General features: G+C 40.4%; 1 protein-coding gene across 2 annotated transcripts; it reads left to right on the top strand.

Annotated features, from left to right (window-relative positions):
* The first annotated feature begins 1300 nt into the window (after positions 1-1300).
* DSCC1 (DNA replication and sister chromatid cohesion 1) lies at positions 1301-18708 on the top strand. Of its 2 annotated transcripts, none has more exons than XM_032468114.1 (10): positions 1301-1457; positions 1763-2029; positions 4319-4487; positions 6627-6761; positions 9051-9141; positions 10970-11108; positions 11622-11674; positions 11897-12051; positions 14474-14622; positions 17442-18708. In XM_032468114.1, exons 1-10 carry the CDS (start codon positions 1384-1386, stop codon positions 17548-17550), a joined length of 1341 nt encoding a protein of 446 aa, XP_032324005.1. In that variant the 5' UTR covers positions 1301-1383; the 3' UTR covers positions 17551-18708. The 2 variants fall into 2 exon arrangements, with proteins under 2 accessions (XP_032324005.1, XP_032324006.1); XM_032468115.1 differs by lacking the exon at positions 1301-1457 and adding an exon at positions 1510-1634.
* Positions 18709-18753: the final 45 nt, after the last annotated feature.

Below are 18753 nucleotides of genomic sequence, written 5' to 3' on the forward strand. Positions count from 1 at the left end.
GGTTTCACCTTTAGTCCAGTTTTTAGTTGTATGTCACACCCTCTCTGGGTGATCTTGCTACCAAACCAAACTTGAGTCTGCTTGTGAACAGCAAAGCCAATCTGCTGACACCAGGTTGGGGTGAAGAACAGTATAGCTTTTACTGCAAGGTGCCCAGCATGGGGCTGAGCAAGGAGCATAGGGATCGTGTGCTCAGAAGTCCTGAACTCCCTGATGGCTTTCAGGGAACAGCTTTTAAAGACAGTGTGAAGCGAGTCTTAGGGTGTGTGATCAGCTCATGCACAGTTCTTCTGACTGGATGGCAGTGAGGTCCCTGGAGGTATTTCAGAAGTCAACATCAACTTTCTTGTTCCAACCGGTCTGAGGTCTCCGTACCTGTGGTCAGCAGTTAATTTCTTCCACCTGGTGGGGGTTTTAATCTCTGCAAAACAACTCAAGGATATGGCCTCAGGATATTATCTGTAGCCCTTGAAGAGAAACTAAAGGTCTTTGACATTGTTTCATGGCTTAAGTATTATTATTGTGTCTTGCTTGACTGTTTTCCTTTGTTTCTGTGATGTCTCACTTTTCTGATTAAGTTTGCTCTTTGGAACTCAGGGAAGGCCTAGGAGGTTAAAGCTTTTCTGTAAACAAGAGGTGGGGAGGGGGTCTGTCCCCAGGAAGGTCCCACAGGCTCAGGTTCAACCTCATTCACTGGTACTCTCGTAATCGCCATATATATGCATTTAAAAGCTTTATCTTTTAGCTCCTGGCCAGACCTTTATTCAAACTCCAACTTCTAGGTCCAGCTTCAAGGCATGTCCTCATATGTATATTCTCAAAGCAACTCAGTCTCCACATACCAAAACCAGAACTCATCTCACCCCAAATCTATTCCGATCCTTCCTACAATGTGTTGTAAATGACCGGAAATGCAGTTACTGTTGCAGGAATCTAGAATTCATCCTTCATTCTCTCCCCTCCCTTACTCCCCCTGTATAATCAAATAGCCACTGTTGTCCGTTTAATCTCAAAAATTATTTCTGAAACCCAGGGCCCCTCATCATTATTTTGAGCTCTCAGCCCCTCACCTACCACCCAGCACAGAGTAGGTACTCAGTGAATGGACAGACCTAGTCCAAGCCATAGACTCCCAGATACGATGGATGGTCCCCAGACCCCAAGAAGTGAGATGCTCTGTCCAGTTCTACCAGGGCTTCGCTCCAGGTCCAAGGTGTTTACGCAAACCCGGCCGGATGTTTTCAGAGCCATAACAGACTAGGCTGAAATCAGTATTACGACCTCCTGGCCCTGCACTCTGGGTCAGGGGTTTGCTTCTTCATTTTCAAAACGGATTTTAAAAGGGCCCACTTCACAGGGTTGTGGTGAAGGACTTAGGAAATTATGCTTGCAAAGTGCTTATCACAGGGCCCACCACTGGCAGAAGATGAGACTATTTTGATGGCAAGGAAATGCGGGTATTGGCGCGAAACTGGGCGGGGAGGAGGGCAGCGGAAGGGGTGGGAGAGGGTTCTACGTGGCGCCCCGCGGGGTCGCAGCTCGGCTCCTGCTAGCTTCCGCTGAGAGAGCCTCGTGGAAGCCGGGTTTTCTTCCAGCAGCCGCTGCTCCGCCTGGGGCGCCCAGGCCTGGGCAGGGTACGAGCCAAGGGGAAGCTTGGGGACCTTCCCGGGAACGCCACCGCGGCGCGCTCCGCCCCGGAAACACGCCCGCGGCCGTCTGCGCGCGCTTTTGAAACAGTCCGGTTCTTGTGTACGTTTCGCAGGGTCCAGACAACTCGGGGGGCTTGGTTCTTCTGCACTAAACCTGCGGCCCCCGGCGCGGCGGGAACCCCGCCCCGACCCCGACCAGCGATGAGGAGGACCCGCGAGGAGGTGGACGCGACGCTCCAGATCGCCAAGCTGAACGCGGCCGAGCTGCTGCCCACCGTGCACTGCCTGGGCTTCGGCCCCGGGGCCAGCGCGGCCGCCGGCGACTTCTGCCTGCTGGAGCTGGAGCCCGCGCTGTGCGAGCAGCTGGAGGCGGGACACAGGTGAGCCTAGGCCGGGGTCTGCCTCCCCCAGCCTCCTGCCAGCCACCTTCTGATTTTGCTGCGGGGAAACAGGATGGGGAAATTGGGACAGAGAAGTGCATTGATTTGACTGGGGGCCTCACAGTCCAGCACGCTCGCTACTTTTCCCGAAGAGTCCCCACCCCTGCTAGTCTGTTGGGTTAGCTGGACCGAGGAGATAAATAGGACTTGGTGCAGCTGACCTTGGAGGCCTGTCTGCGGAAACAAGTCAGGAAATAGAACCTCAGTGAAGTTTTGAAGATGTTAACAGTGAGGCTAGGGACTGCGCAGGACACTGCCATTCTACCTTAAAGTCCAACAGTAATATCTGGTATTTACAGAGTTCCTTTGCCTTCTACTTATATTTATTTCACTCAGACAATAGGTAGGACTGTTTAAATAAGTTTAAAGCCGTATTTACGGAAGTAATTATGGAAGGCCCTTAAAAAACCCCACTTGCTTGGGGGTCACTCAGTGGGGATCTGAAGCTGTTTCTTTCTGTTTCCAGGTCAGCTACCCATTTGCTGCAAAACCATGGGTTAAAAAACATAGTCGGCGGAGTGGGGATATACCTTAGTGGTAGAGTGTGTGCTTAGCATGCAGGAGGTCATGGGTTCAACCCCCAGTACCTCCATTAAAAAAAAAAAAAACACCTAGATTAACTAATAATAAGTAAACAGACCTAATTACCTCCCTCCCAAACAAAAAGAAACAGTCATAGGAGAAGTCCATTCTCTCTCAACCTTGTGCAGTCCCTGGAAGTGAGATACTGAGGGCTCTGGTTTAGCTCTCTTCTCCACTGTCGTTCCTCCAACACCTGTATTTTATTAGTTTGTTCTCTTGTAATCTTTGAATCTTTCAGGCTTTCAGTTTTCCTACTTTACTCACCTAACAGTATTATAGTTTAGCATCTTTAAGGGAACTAAAGGAGAACCTCACTCATGGGTTTTTGTCCCAGATGAGTTGGCAGAAATTTGAGAAAAGACTTCGGGTGTGAGGACTTTTTTTGTCCGCTTTTATAGTTAATCTAGCTGGCAAAAACCAGAAGGGCCTGAAAAGCGTGTGTTTTAAAATTTTTCTTGCTGGGGGAAGGGACAGTTGTTTTAAACAAAATATTAGAGCAGTGTAGAAATAAATGTTGAAGAGTAGGTACTTAGGACTATTAAATTTTTAGGACCAAGAAGCTAAGAAAAGAAAAACCCTTTTATTCTTTTCACTTAAATGAAGGCTTAGTTTTTTGTTTTTGTTTTTTCTTTTGGATAGGGGGAGGTAATTAGGTTTATTTACTTATTTTCAAAGGAGGTACAGGGGATTGAACCCAGGACCTCGCGCATGCTAAGCATGAGCTCTACCACTTGAGCTATACCCTCCCTCTAATGAAGGCTTAGTTTTAAAAAATATTTACAGTTTTCTATTTCAGGTTTTTAATTATTAAGAGAAGTGCACTGTGTATAGAGGATAAAATACTTTATAGACAAGGAAAAATAGAATCAACTCCTTTTTTGTCATCTCCGTCATCTTTATCATTAGTTTTTCTTCTTCCATTTTTATCTTCCCCTTTACCTTCTTGCTTTTCTCTACCTGTGACCCTTTGTTAGAGACATTTAGCCTCGTTTGTAAATATATCATTTTCATATTTTTATTCATTATTGCAGCTGTCTTTTCTCAAAGTCTCAGTTTCTTTACAGCATAAGTGATGGTTAAACCAGGATGTGCTCTTTTGATTGTTAGGTAATACTCAGGACAAGACAAGAAGGACCACTCCTGGATGGTACCAGGACCAACAACACGGTCATCATCTGGGAGCTTGTTAGTAATGCAGAATCCTAGGTCCTATCCTAGACCTACTGAATCCCATTTGCTTTTTAACAAGATTCCTTAAGGTGCCTGCGTAAGTTTGAGAAGTATTGCTTTAGCATATTAGAAAACTGACATCTTGACTGAAGCTTCTGGATGCTTTGTTTTGTACGCTTCCCAGCAGTTTGCACAAAGATACCATGTGGTGACATCTGGCCTCTTTAGATGTTTTTTGCCCGTGTTGAATGATTTTTCCTTAATGAGGCCACCTGGTGCCCCTCTGGCTCTTAGTTGGCTCAGTCCTTGCCCTGTGAAGACCATCACTGTGCAAGGACTGTGAAAGCAGGGACCAGACAGAGCCTCAAGACTCAGTTTTAAATCCTACAAGCCTAGAGGATTTTGGAGCCGTTTATAATGAAGACATCCATTGGTGTCTCAATAAACCAGGTATTTTGTTTCCCCATTTTCCTGCAGTCTTGTGATTCGTGGTGATAAAGATGAGCAGGCTGTGCTGTGCAGTAGAGACAAAACCTATGACTTGAAAATTGCAGACACTTCCAATATGTTGCTTTTTATTCCTGGTTGTAAAACTCCAGACCAGCTGCAGATGGAAGAAACGCACTGTAACATTATTCACACTGAGGTACTGTCTTCTGTTTCCTGATTTATATGAGAATGAAAACACATGTGCTCATCTTGCCTTTCATTAAAGACTCCAGGTGTTAAATGTATAATCACAGAGAGTCTGAAAAGGTCTCCAGTGAAATCTGAAATTTCTCAGCGTTACTGTTTGTTTGTGTGGAGTCTTGTAAAAAGTTGTATTTATTTTCCCAATTTGATTTTTAAGTCCCAGATAAGTTGACCAATTTCTGAAAATTTCCTATTAGGTGACTCATTCTAAAACTTTTACCTATTTTCAATCAGTTTTGCTGTGGGTAGGTTTTGAAAGGAGACTCCCTCAAACCATAACTAGTGCATTAGATCAGGTAGAGAAATGAAGACATTGAGTTTTTGAGGGAAGTGTATTTCTCACCTTTGAAGTTGGTTTAGTTTATTACCACCTATAGCCATGGATAACAAATTCTTAATTATTTGGAGACTATTGATGGCAGATACCAAACAAACGTCTCCATCCTGGCTAGATTGTTACACCTATACAAAAGCACAGCCCTTAATTCTATCAGGACAACTTTAGGCCAAGTATTTCCTAAAAACAAAATTGGGATAGAAATGAGTGAAACTATTGGGACATTTCAGTGATTCATATGATGTTGCTAGAACAGAAGAACTTAAAGTAAATATTGTATTTTGGTTTTTGTAGTGTTACATCTTTCATCATGATTAACTGGAAATATTGGTGGTTCGTCCTTTTGTAAAAGATGTTATTTTTTCACGTACCTGTTTTGTGAGGTTATAAAAACATCAGTGAGTACCTTTGAGCTCTCGTAGGAGTTCTGTGGACTGGTGCTGAGTAAAACTTAAAGACCTACTAACCGAAGTGTTAATCTGTGGTTGCCTAAAAAGGTTAGGTCAGGAATGCACACGAGCAAAGCAGGCTGGCATTGCTAAGTGGCAGTGGGTACCCAGTCTCAGGAGTAACAGGGAACGGTGGGATCTGTGGCAAATTGGAGTGCCCAAGCCCCAAGTAGGTGAGTGGTCATTTCTTGGCCTTGGGGGAAAGCAGGCTCAGCACTGCCAGATCTTCTGGTATCTTTTTTTCCAAATAAAGCTTAAAATTTAGATTTTGGGGGCAAAACCTCTTTATTTTTCAATGTTGGGAACTAATTTAAACTCTATACTGAGCCTCCCTTCTTCCCAGCACAAAAGCACACACCAGCATCTGTGCACTGGATAGACATGCCAGCAGGCTGCCGTTTGTGAACGGTGGGTGAAATCAAGTCTTTCTGTTTTGGTCCTTAAGCTTTTTGCTTTGAAGCCCTCAGATTCAGCAATATCTGGCTCCATCTGGTCCTTGTTTTGTCAATCAAAGCTTAGACTAGTTTGAGAGTAGAAGCATCCCCTGACCTTTCATTTTAGAGTTGGAGGGCACCCCAGAGATAATTCATTTCAGCCTTTTTTCATGTGAAACAGTTATTGGGCACCTACTAAGTGCTAGATATCAAGCAAGTCCTAGAGATACAGAGAGGGAGAACGGGTATTTATCCCCCACTGGATTTCCTTGAGTGATAGGCCTCTAACTCTTTCACGAGTCCGATAAGGAATTAGCTGCCATTCTAAATAGCAAGCAGTTCTTGCACTGAATAGAAGTCTGTCTTCCTTAACTTCCGCTTAGTTTTGACATCAAGAGCAACACCCAACAAGTGTACCCCCTCTTTCCTTTAACATCCCTTCATTATTTGAAGACTGTGATAATGTTCTCATCTCTATTTTGTTTTTTAGCCTAAAAGATTTTTTTTTTTTCCTAAAGATACTCCGTTTCTGTTGTTTCTGTGGTTTGCCTGTTTCTACTAGGATTGTCACCATCCTGGTGATTTTTTTACTCTAGTTTCCAGAGTATGTTTGAGATATGGAGTTCAGTTATCCATTCTCACTATATTGGCAGTGTCTTCTTAATTGGGGTTTGAAAAAAGTGTTTCTAAAAGACAACCATCCATCTGCTTGAGACAGCTGGATGAGTGCCTTCTTAACAGAAAGCAGAATACCTTGGCTCTCTTTTCTTGCTTCTTGTTGAGGTGAGGGTGGGTGGGTTGCTTGAAATTTTATACTGCAATTTTCTTTTAGAATGGCCACTAAAAGGTTATGATATTTTTGTAATTTCTAGATCTTTGGTTTTTCTAATAATTACTGGGAAGTGAGAAGATGTAGACCTAAATTAAAGAAGCTCAAGAAACTTTTGATGGAAAACACCTATGAAGGACCTGATAGTCAAAAAGAAAAGGATTCCAGTCACCCAAAAGTAAGACTATTATTTTTGTTTTTTTCAGTTGGAATTTAAAAAATAAAACTCAAATTAGAGGCACTTAATGGTGATGGTCTTTTCAAAGTTTATATTGTGAAAATGTCAAACATACCTAAAAGCAGAAGGACCCCCACTGTATTCACCACTCTATTGACCATTTATCAATCTTTTGTCAATCTCATCTCTTCCATACCCCTGCTGTCCTCTACCTTTTTCCCCCCCTTCTTCTGGAGTATTTTAAAGCAAATCCTAGATATGGTGACATTTGTATAGCTGAAAGCTTCTCATGTTCCTAACTATGAAATAATAGTTTCTTAGAAGTTAATTTTTATTTAATTAAAAATTATAATTAAGGGTTCTTGAGAAAATGCATTAGGAAAATGGAAAATCAGAATGGACTAGTTCCTGGAAGTATGGAAAAATATTTATAGACCAAGTTAAAAAAATTTAAGTTTTAAATGTAATTCAAAATTCTAGAACTCTACTGGTATTCTGAAGGCCATATTTGTCTTAGAAGTTTGACTGATTGAACTCTTTTTCTTTGTAACAGCTTTATTGAGATATAATTCAGATACCAAGCAGTTCACTCATTTTAGAGTGTATAACTCAATGGTTTTTAGTATGTTCACAGAGTTGTGCAATCGTCACCACGATGAAGCTCAGAATATTTTCATCACCCCCAATAGAAGCCCTGTGCCCTTTAGCTCCTGCCTTCTGATCCTACTTCTCCCTTCTTCCCTCTCCCACCTCAGCCTTAGGCAGCCACTAATCTACTTTCTATTCATTTTTGCCTCTTCTGGATGTTTTATATGAATAGTCGTATTATATAGGAAGGGCCTCTTCTGACTGGCTTCTTTGACTTCGCATGATGTTTGCAAGGTTTATATTCATGTTGTACCATGTGTCAGTAATTTATTCATTTTTATTGCTGAATATACCCCATTTTATGGATATACCATATTTTATTCATCCTTCATCAGCTGATAGACATGTGGGGAGCATCTGCTTTTTGATTATTTTGATTATTATGAATAAAATTGCTGTGAACATTCATGTACAAGTTTCTAGTGGACCTATGTTTTTATTTCTCTTGGTATATACCTAAGAATGGAATTGATGGGTCATGTGGTAACTCTGTATAACCTTTTGAAGAAGTGCCAGACTGTTTTCCAAGGTGGCTGTTACATTTCCTCTATGTGAGGGTCCCAATTTCTCCATATCCTAAACAACTATTATTATTATGTTTTTTATATCCATCCTAATGGGTTTGAAAGGTTCTCATTATGGTTTTGATGTGCATTTTCCTAATGACTAATGACATTGAGCATCTTTTCATGTGCTTGTTGACTATTTATCTTTGGGTAATGTCTATACAGAAACTCCTTTGCCCAATTTTTAATTGGGTTATTTGTCTTTTTATTACTAAATTGTAGGAGAGTTCTTTATATGATCTAAAATACCAGTTCCTTGTCAGATATGTGATATGCAAATATTTTCTCCTATTTTGTGGGGTTTTTCTCCTTTCTTGATTTTTTAAAAAAATTGTATAAATTCACAAGTACAATTTACCATTTTAACCATTTTTATCTATATAGTTCTGACACTGCATACACTTAATTGTTCTGCAGTCATCACCACCATCCATCTACAGAAAATTTTCATCTTCCCACACTGAAGCTCTGTACCCATTAAACACTAACTCCCCAGTGTTCCCTGCCTCTCACCCCCTGGCAACCACTATTTTACTTTTTGTCTCTGAATTTGCCTATGCCAAATCTCCCATATTAGTGGAATCAAACAATATTTGTCCTCTTGTGTTGATGTTTTGAAGTATGAAAGTTTTCATTTTGATGAAGTCCACATTGCTTTTCTTTTGTTGCTTCTGTTTTTGTTTATTTACTTTTAGAATAGTTAGTGCCTTCTTTTTGTTTGTTTATTTGGGAGGACATAATTAGGTTTACTTACTTACTTACTTTTAGAGGAGGTACTGGGGATTGAACCCAGGACCTCCGGCATGCTAAGCATGCACTCTACCTTGTTGCTTCTTTTTTTGGTAAAATACCTGAAACCATTGCTAAATCCAACATCACAAAGATTTTACCTGTGTTTTCTTCTAAGATATCCACTGATTTTGTGTAGTAATCATTATGCCTTAACAAAAGAAATTAAGCTAGTGTACCTATAAGTATTGCCTTAATCTGTTCTATGTATTTATTCCCCCAGAATCAGTAAGTCTAAAAAAAATTCTTCAAATGCCCTAAAATGTGTTTTTTGTTTTTGTTTCAGTATACAACTGAAGATCTGCTTGATCGAATTCAGGCAAGTGAGGAAGAAATAATTGCCCAATTACAAGTTCTAAATGCCTGTGAAATTGGAGGTAGTGTTACTTACTATTATTAATAACAGTGGAATTGGGTATCAGAGAGAAATTTTTGGACATCTTCACCTGTTTACTGCTGTTGCATGCTATTTATTTAATCTTCTTTTGGGCTCAAAGATGATGACATTTTTACTTCTGGGTGTGGGGTACAGACTGTAGGTGATCACCTTGACATGAGAAGGTCAGTCTCCAACCAGTGACTTTATCCACTCCGTACAGGCCTTTTTGTTTGGACTAAATGGTACTAGAAGAACCATGCTAGACCTAGAAAGGTCTTAGGTATCAGGTAGTCGAATCCCAGTCACTGTTTTTAATAGGTGAGGAAACGAAGGCCTAGGAAGGGAAACTGACTTGTCCAGGGTTCCATGTTGAGTCAGTGATAGGATAAGGCATAAAACCCAGGTACTTGAACTCCTGGCTCAGAAGTAATTGGATAACCGCATTGTATTGCCAGATTGCTTAGAAGATGGGATAACTCAACATATTTTTGAATATTTGTTAAATAGTTTACATAATAAACCTGAGTAAAAGATGTAGTGGTGTGTGTTGGTCTCAGAGGCTGATGGAGCCGCCCTGTAGTATATTCTTCAGGGTTTTGACTGGCTTCTGGTCTGGAGTGGGAGCTTTTTTCCCCAGCACCTGGGCCTGCAGTAATACTTGAGTAGATGTTTGTGTGGATTTTCAGCCCTCATAAGCTTGCTGGGAGAAGCAGCTTAATTCTGCACCTGTGTGTTAGGAAGGAGGAAACTGGCCTGGTTCAGTGGATGCACTCTTCAGTCTGCTCACAATCCTCTGAGCAAGATTAGCTTTTGTGAGACCTTCACTCTCAAATGTGGTGAATTCCAAGCAACTGCACACAACTTCAGAACGAACTGGAAGCACTTAGTTCTTTGTTGTGGTTCCCTGAGACACATTTGGTCCTCAGCATTGGAAATAAAGCTTTAAATTGTGGGTGCCAGCTGCTAATTACTGTGGTAATGTGTACCGTGAATGTTAACCTTAAAAAAACGATGGATTTAGTGTAGCCCTCTGCATTATCCACTTACTGTGTGGCAACAGGATAATATTTTGGTGTGTATGTAGGGGGGTGGGGGTGCATAGACTTTTTTCCCCTAGCTTTCTTTCTCTGTTTTACATCACACATTCCATTTTTTAACATTGCCTTTATTTTTTCAGAATAAGAATAGCAACATTCCCCAGTGGAAATGCTGGATGTGTACTTGATTTGTATCTCCAGGGATGGTTGGTAGTGCCTTCGCTTATAAGATGGCATTTCATAACCTTTTACAGGAATAGGGAAGTGTATCTTGATGCTCAGCTTTTGTTTTGCCACTGGTCCACATCGTACCTCTGAGCCTGTCGTCTCTTGTATGAGCTAGACTGCTTTATGAGCATGAGAACATCTCTCCAAGATAGCTGATGTGAGGGTTGTAACCATGGCAGTGCCCACAATGGAGATGACTGTGGGATATCCAGCCTACGACCTTCACCTCACCTGTGTGATGTTCTAATGAAATGACTGTACCAGCTACAAGTTTTCACATTTCCATTTGGAACCACAAGGTTATTGTGAGATAACTGAATACAAAAGCACTTGGGAAAAAAAAGTGTTAGTCAAATGTACTCTTTAAAAACCACCTGATCTCCATTAAGACACCATTTGCAATGACTGGGAGAAAAGCATAAACAGAAGCATTGTTTATAAAGAAAGCTAAGAGTCAAGCTTAGTGTCTCTCTTATGCAAGGGCAACAGTATGCTATCAGTCTATCAGCCAGTTAATTTGCTTCACGTGTTCTTTGGTAAATGTAATTTTGGAACTTGTAGGTTATTGGAGGATTCTTGAATTTGATTACGAGATGAAACTTCTGAATCACGTCACTCAGCTTGTGGATTCTGAATCCTGGCCTTTTAGTAAAGTGCCTTTGAGTATATGCCTTCAGGAGCTTGGACCACTGGAGCCAGAGTAAGTATTTTAATCACTGTCCCTCCAGATTTCCTGAAGGGGAAGAAAACTATTTTCCAGGGTGGAACTAAGCACAGGGCATAGACTTTACATTTCGATATAGAAATTTTAAAACTATAAAACTAGGAAGGTCTTGGCAATTTTGGTCACTGGACTGAATAAATGTGCAGTCATTTTTTTCCTGCCATAAAAAATATAAAGAAATTATTATGTTTAAGCTATTTTATAATAATAAATGTATGCTCACATAATTCATAGTAAAAATGTTTACCATGGGTCTGGCATATAGTAGCTTTCCAGTATATTTTAGTTAGTTTCTAAGGTAAAGTTTTACTTGTCAACTAAAATCATTTAGTATTATACATATATAAAGCATATAAATACATATATTTAGTTGTGTATATATATTACATATATTCAAATTTATATCTTAGTTTCTAGTTAGCAGTGGTGTTTAAAATATGATGCATAAAAATGTGAAAACTTTCCAAATAACTGTTTTACATTTTTCAGGGAAATGATCGAACACTGTCTTAAATGTTATGGAAAGAAATACATAGAGGACGGTAAGATTGGGAAAGTATATTAATGGGTATTTTAACTCATGTGTGTTAAAACTGATACTGCCCTTTTCAAGTGTCTTCCTGTTAAAAATAAGAATTCCATGGGGGGATGGGCAACTAGTTGTGTATAATTCCTTCTGTGAAACTGCATTGGGGAAAAGGAAACACTGGTGTAATTAACTAGTCAGAACACAACTGTGAAACTGTCTGATACCTTTTCTTTAGGTGAAGTTTATTTTGAATTGAGTGCAGATAAAATTTGCAGAGCCACAGCACAAATGCTACTTCAGAATGCGGTGAAATTCAACCTTACCGAATTTCAAGAAGTGTGGCAACAGAGTGTTCCTGAAGGAATGATAACTAGGCTTGATCAGCTTAAGGTAAAGTAGTGATGGTGATTATCTCCGTAACTCATCGGATTACTAGGTGAATGAAACCTTTATGGGAACTGAATTTGGAGCCAACTTATTTTCCTAGCTGCCTATTCCAAGTGTACCCTATATTCAATTCATCACAAAATCCTTAAAACAAAACAAAACAAAACAAAAGAAACCCACTTGATTGAAGTATAATTTTTCATGTCACAATTCAACCTTTTGAAAAGACTCTGCAGTAAATTTAATGAGTTACCAGCCATCAAAATCTAGTTTTAGAACATTTCTATCACCTCACTGAGATCATTCAGGCCCATTTACAGTTCATCCTGGTTCACACCTGGTGCACCTCATTTTGTTCCATTTCTCTCCGTTTCCACCACCACCATCTTAGCCAAGACTATCATGTTCGTCTGGCTCTAAGTAGCAATGGCATCCTTCAGTGGGCCTTCCGTCCTTTTAACTTTGCCCACCTCCAGTTCATTCTCTATGGTACTACTAGAATTATCTTTAAAAAATGCCAGAGTAGATGAGCATCTTGCTTAAGTCAGTTTAATGGTTTCCTACTGCATTCAAGATATAAAATCCAGAACTATATAAAATATATACAATCTTGGCCTACAAGGCCCTGCATAATCTCCCCTGTAGCTTTAGCTCTTGCTACTTTCTCTCCTGCTCCCTGTAGACCAGCCATCTTTTGGGTTTTCAAGATCATCAAGCTCTTTCCTGCCGTACGACCTTCACACAAGGCTTTGTGTTCTAGAATAAGCCTCTCCCCAGTTTCACCTGGACACCCCCTACTCATCTTTGAGTCACTTTATCAAGGAGGCCTTCCTTTACTCTAAGTGCTTCCTGCTTTACTCTTCCATTGCACCCTGGATTTTTCATAGCACTTATCACTTAGCTTTGGAAGAACATTTCGTTACTGTGGTTCCCTGCTCACCACTTTGATAGGATTTTTTTTCACTGCTGCTTGCCAGTGTATAGCACCCTACTTTGCATGTAGTGTATGCTCGATAAGAATCTTACATAAGTGAAAGGACTGGCTCAATATTTACGGAGTTCCGTTTGTGTCCAGGCACCATGCTAGATGCTGAGGAGAAAACGTCATGAAAGGTGCCGTCCAGGTCCTCAGCCTGGGGACTGGCAATGGGGATGCACGTTACACGTATATATCTCTTCCTACAATGCAGAGCCATGGGAAAAACGTGCACAAGATGTTACAGGAACAAATAAAGGAGCTTACCCATCTGACTGGTCAATCAGGGATGGTTTTCTGAAGGAAGGGATGTTTTAGCTGCCGAGTTTGAAAGGATGACCTATTACTCTCTGGATGGAAGGGCAGAGACAAGAATCCAGGAGAGTATGTTCCAAGGCATGGAGGGATAAAAATTGGGACACATCATAGGGACTCATGGCTGGAGTGAAGGGTGCTGGTTAGTTGGTGAAGGACACTATGGGTTGTGCTCAGGAATTTCGGCTCCATCTAGAAAGCACTTTGGGGCCATTCAGTGGCATCCATTAGAAGAGCTACCTGATGAGTTTTGCATTTTGGAAAGAGCACTGTGACAGTAATGAGGATGGATAGATTTTGCAAGGTTGACTAGATTATGAAAAAGGAGAACTGCCCAGGCTTTCAAAACTTAAGTATTTGTAACTAAGAGAGTACGGGCCAAAGGAATGGGCGATGGGGAATGGAGGGAGAAGTGTTGAGGCCTTAAACTCTGTAGGATTTAGTGACCACTTAGAGGTGGGGTTTGAATAATGGAATCTAGGATGGTGCCTGGGTTTCCTGGTTTCCTAGGATAGCGAGCAGGACTACTCCAGGTTTGGGTGACAAGCACAGTGAGTTCATATATAGATTTGGACATAGAGATCTGGTGCTTAGAAGAGGGATTTGAGTGGAAGATACAAATATTACAGTCAATAGCAACTAAGTAGTGGTTGAAGTCACAGGTGTAGAGGAAGTTACCCAGGACAGTGACAGCTGATCATATACAGGGATGGGACAGAGGCCCAGGGAACTACAACATCAAGTAAGGAGGAAAATAATGAGATAGTGATGCAGGCTTAAAGACTTAGAGGAAGGAGTGATCAACACTAACAAACTACATGGGGCCAGTGAGGTGAACCCAAGAAAAGGCCCCACTGATTTGGTAATGACAGGTCATCGGTAACCTTTAGAACTAGAGCCATCTCGGTGAACTGGTGGTAGTAAAAGCCAGATTATGGAAGGGACAGTAAGTCACTGCTTAGAGGAGCAATTCTTATGAAAGAAGCTATTGTAAGTTCTGGGTAGTTTGTGTAAGTTTCATGTGGCTGACATTTTAAATACTTTGGGCTAAGCTAAACCTAAGGTAAAAGAATGAGTCATTTTTAAACATTAGACTATTACTTTAATTGTCCGTTTTCTTCCCATTTCTTACAGGGTTTAGCCTTGGTGGACAGACACTCAAGACCGGAAATTATATTTTTGCTGAAAGTAGATGATTTACCTGAGGATAATCAGGAACGTTTTAATAGTCTGTTCTCTCTAAGGGAGAAGTGGACAGAAGGAGATATTGCTCCATATATTCAGTAAGTAATTTATTACAAATGGATTTTGAGGGTGGTTCATTTTCTAATGAGTGGCATGGGGTTTTAGATTATTAGAACTTTTTTTTGAGTATTCCCTGAAGACACTGCTTTCTTCCAGACTTTCTCAAGTGGTGGCTGTCTTCTCTGTCATTCTCCACAATTCCTGATCCTGGAAGTGGAGTTATGTGTCATCTCTCTTCATTACTGGGCCTGGTAGGCCAAGATTGTATATACTTTATATAATTCTGGATTTTGTATCTTGAAGAATCACTGCTCTTCTCCCTGCAGAAATGCAACTCTTAGAGGGACAGTCAACTATATACCCCTTATGACTCTAAGACAAGCACTCCTTTCTGATGGCCACCTTCTTTCTTTCCCACTGCCTTACCTTAGCGTTTTGGTAGAAGCCAGACTGCAGAAGAACAAGTTAGCCCTAAAGTCACTGCTTTCAGGTCCGACCTCAAATCCACTAATGCTACCACTTCTTCACTGTGCGTCACACCCCTCAGGTCCTCTCCATCCTTTTTACCTGGCTTGGATTCCAGGGTCAGACTTTCTAACTCTTACTGTACACACTCTACTCCTTGAGCCCTATCTCTGTGTCTTGTCATTATCTCTTTGCAAAAATCTGCAAAGATTAAATCCAGCTTTCTGCTTACTCTGTACCTGCAGCGGGGCAGCTGAAATTTCCTGGAGAAAACTAACACAGTGGGGCTTGCCAGTCTCACTCAAGACCTCCAATGGTAGTTAGCAGGGCCCTTGGCAAGGCACCATGGTCTCGTGAAACTTTTCTATCCTTGGAACTCATGTTACATATTCGTTTCTCTGTTTATACCAGCAACACCCCGTTTCCTCTTCACCCTCAGCTTATGACTTTGTTTCCTGGGAAAATGTAAGCAGACAAGAAAAGATGAGAGCTACTTTCTTTCCCACAGCCCAGACTGCCAGCTTCCTTGTGTCTGCACACACTTCTTTTGCAGTCCCTCCCGTGTAAGGCATGAGCTGACCCTATGCCTAAGGCCAATCCTCCTTCTGCAGTAGACCCATCCCCTCTGGCCTTGTTAGCATCCTCTGGTTATCCCTTCCCCATTGTGTTATCAGTATCTCCCTAACAACTGGATTACTCCCAGCAAGACTCGACATTCTGTAGTGTTGCTCATCTTAAAAAACAACAGTAACAATCTATGGAACCCCATGTCCTTTGCTCTCCTCACAAGAAAGCTCCTTGTAAAACTTTGTGTACTTACTCTCTGCTTCTTTGTGTCTCATCTTTTCTTAACCCAATGGCGTCCATCTTCCTGCCTTCAGTGGTCAATTGTCTGTCCTTGTTTACTTGGCCCCTTAGCACGATTTGACACAGTGGACCACTTCCTTCTTGAAACACTGGCTTTCTCACTTCTCCCCCAAGGCAGCTCCTTTGCCATCTCTTGCTGATGTCTTCCTGTTCCTCCCTTTACTTACTTACTTACTTGTTTATTTCTATTTGGGGGCGGGGATTAGGTTTGTTTGCTTGTTTGTTTGTTTCTAATGGAGGTATTGGGGATTAAACCCAGGACCTCGTGCACTCTGCTGCTGACCTATACCCTGCCCCTTCCCAATCTGTAAATGTCAGAGTGCTCCAGCATCCTGTCCTTGGCCATCTTCTCTTCATTTTATATTTTTTCCCTTGGTGCTCTTATGTAGGCCTGGATTTCATTTTAGTGACTTCCTAATTTATCTTCCTACTTGACTTTTTTCCTGAGCTCCAGCTTCTTATATCTAGCTCCCTAGTTAACATTTCCACTTGGAGATCGAATAGGAATTGTTTCTGTTGTTGGAATTGTTGATTTCCCTTTGTCCAAACCCCATCTTCCTCATCTGAGTTAACAACACTGCCATTAATCTAGTTCCTCAAGCAAAAAGTCTAAAATCATCTTTGTCTTTTTTTTTTTTTTTTTTTTTAATCTCTCTTGCCCCCTGGTTCAGAGTATGAGCAAATCCTGATCATCTCATACTTGCCTCTGAATTGGTCTCCCTACTTCTGGTTTTGCTCTCTACCCTTTTTAAACTTTTAAAAAATTGTAAACATTTAAAAGTGACACTATAATATGATGAACTATCTGTGTACTCACCACATAGCTTCCATAATCATTAACTCATTGCCTCTGTTGTTTACAACTTAGATTACATTATGCTTTTCCATGAATTAAAACCTTCCCAGTAGCTTCCTGTTATACTTAGTTAAATTCTAGCTCCCCTTGTGTTCTTCAAGGCCTCACGTGATCTTGCCCTTGCTGTCTTCTCCAGCTCATGTCCTCACATATCTTCCCTTCCCTCCTGATGTTCCAGTCAAAGTCTTCTCTCTGAGGTGCAGAAGAAGTTAAAGTTCAGATAGGGTAGGTAACCTAGACAAGCTCACACAGGTAGCCTAGTATCCAGGTTCTCTGAGTCTAGACCCCACTGTATTACGTTGCTTGCATTTCTGATTTGGAGGCTGTGTGTTACAATGGAGAAAACACAGACTTTGATGTCATGCAGAGCTGGCTGCAAAATTTGTCTCCACCCTTTACCACCTGAGCCTCAGTCTCCTCATGTCTAACATGGGGTTAAAAAAATACATCACTCATACTCTTATCAAGAAGGTTGAAGATAATACATACATGTAATGTACTAATTATGACTTCGTAACCTCTCTCTACCCTGTCGCTCCCACAAACACACACCCTTATGTTTGTTGGAAAGATGGATTTAGGGGAGAGATATAAATAACTAGTATTGTGAACATTGTGTTATGTTCCCTAGAATATTTATGTTGTTCATTTTTGTTTTTATTCCCACAGAGATTTGTGTGGAGAGAAGCAAACCATTGGTGCATTACTCACTAAATATTCCCGATCTTCAGTGCAAAATGGTGTTAAAGTTTATAACTCAAGGAGACCAATTTCTTAAGAACAACAGTCTTTTCTTTGGGACTAAAGTGCTTTGTAAAGTTGCTAGTTGTAAGAAAAAGTTTTGGTTTTTTTTTAGTGTATTTGTGTTACAGACTTAAAAACCTAGACCTTTGAGGCATTTTTCTCCTCATCTTAAGCATTTTTAAACTACTGCTCTTCTTTTTTCTTAAATGTAATAGGATATTTTGTATCTTTCAGGTTATGTTTGTGTTATGTACACAGTGTAAACAAGGACAAAAAAATGTTATTTCCTATTTTAGTATTTCTCTGTAGTCTATATGATTTTATTTATAGAACAGTAGTTTTGTTTTTTTATATTTAAAATCACACTTTAATTAGGATTTGACATTCTAATCATTAATAAATTCAAAAATTTTCAGAGAACTGAATAGTAATAGTTTACTAGAAGAAAATTATTTATTCACTTAAATGTCATTTCTCAAGTAAGTGAGTTCCCCTTTAATTTTGACCTTCCACCAAAACAGGAAGTCACATGATGCTATCAGTTATCTAAATTAGTTGTTTGTACTGATGAAATTGGCTTGACAGTTGCTCCTGTTCACCTGGCTGATGTACACATGCACTTTGGGATGAAAGTTTATGTACTCTCTTTCTGCTTCTTTGTCTCCCATTTGTTCCTTAACCCAGTAACATCTCTTTAACCGAGTGGCATCTTATCCATCCCAGTAACTATTCTCCATCTTCCATGCAAAATGGTGTTAGTTTATAATTCAAGAAGACCCATGTCAATACTAATTCCTATGTGAAGAATAATAACAGAGTAGTTTATAATCCTATAATAAAGGATACAGGTAACACTCACTAGAAAACTGCAAGTGATTTCTAGCTGGTTTTGGAATGCTTAATAAAGCTCCTTTGTATCTTTACTTTCCTTAATACATTTTCGTTTAGACCAAAGTTCAAATTAATTTTAACTTAGCTAATGAACTTGTCACTAGGATAGTTGGAAGGGATAAGCAAAGTTAAATCTGAGCCAAAGTTAAAAGAAAAACAAGTGAATGGATAATACATAGTTAATCAAGATTTAACTGTTACTGGAATTTACAACTGTTTTATTTTCATGCACATGAATTGTGAATACTATGGCTTCAAAATATTTGTCCAGTGTATCAATAAATTTTTCTGCATCAATATAATCCACTTATTTATTTATTTACTTTCATTAAATACTGAGGCAGCA

Source organism: Camelus ferus, chromosome 25 (assembly GCF_009834535.1).
Source record: "Camelus ferus isolate YT-003-E chromosome 25, BCGSAC_Cfer_1.0, whole genome shotgun sequence".
Taxonomy (NCBI): domain Eukaryota; kingdom Metazoa; phylum Chordata; class Mammalia; order Artiodactyla; family Camelidae; genus Camelus; species Camelus ferus.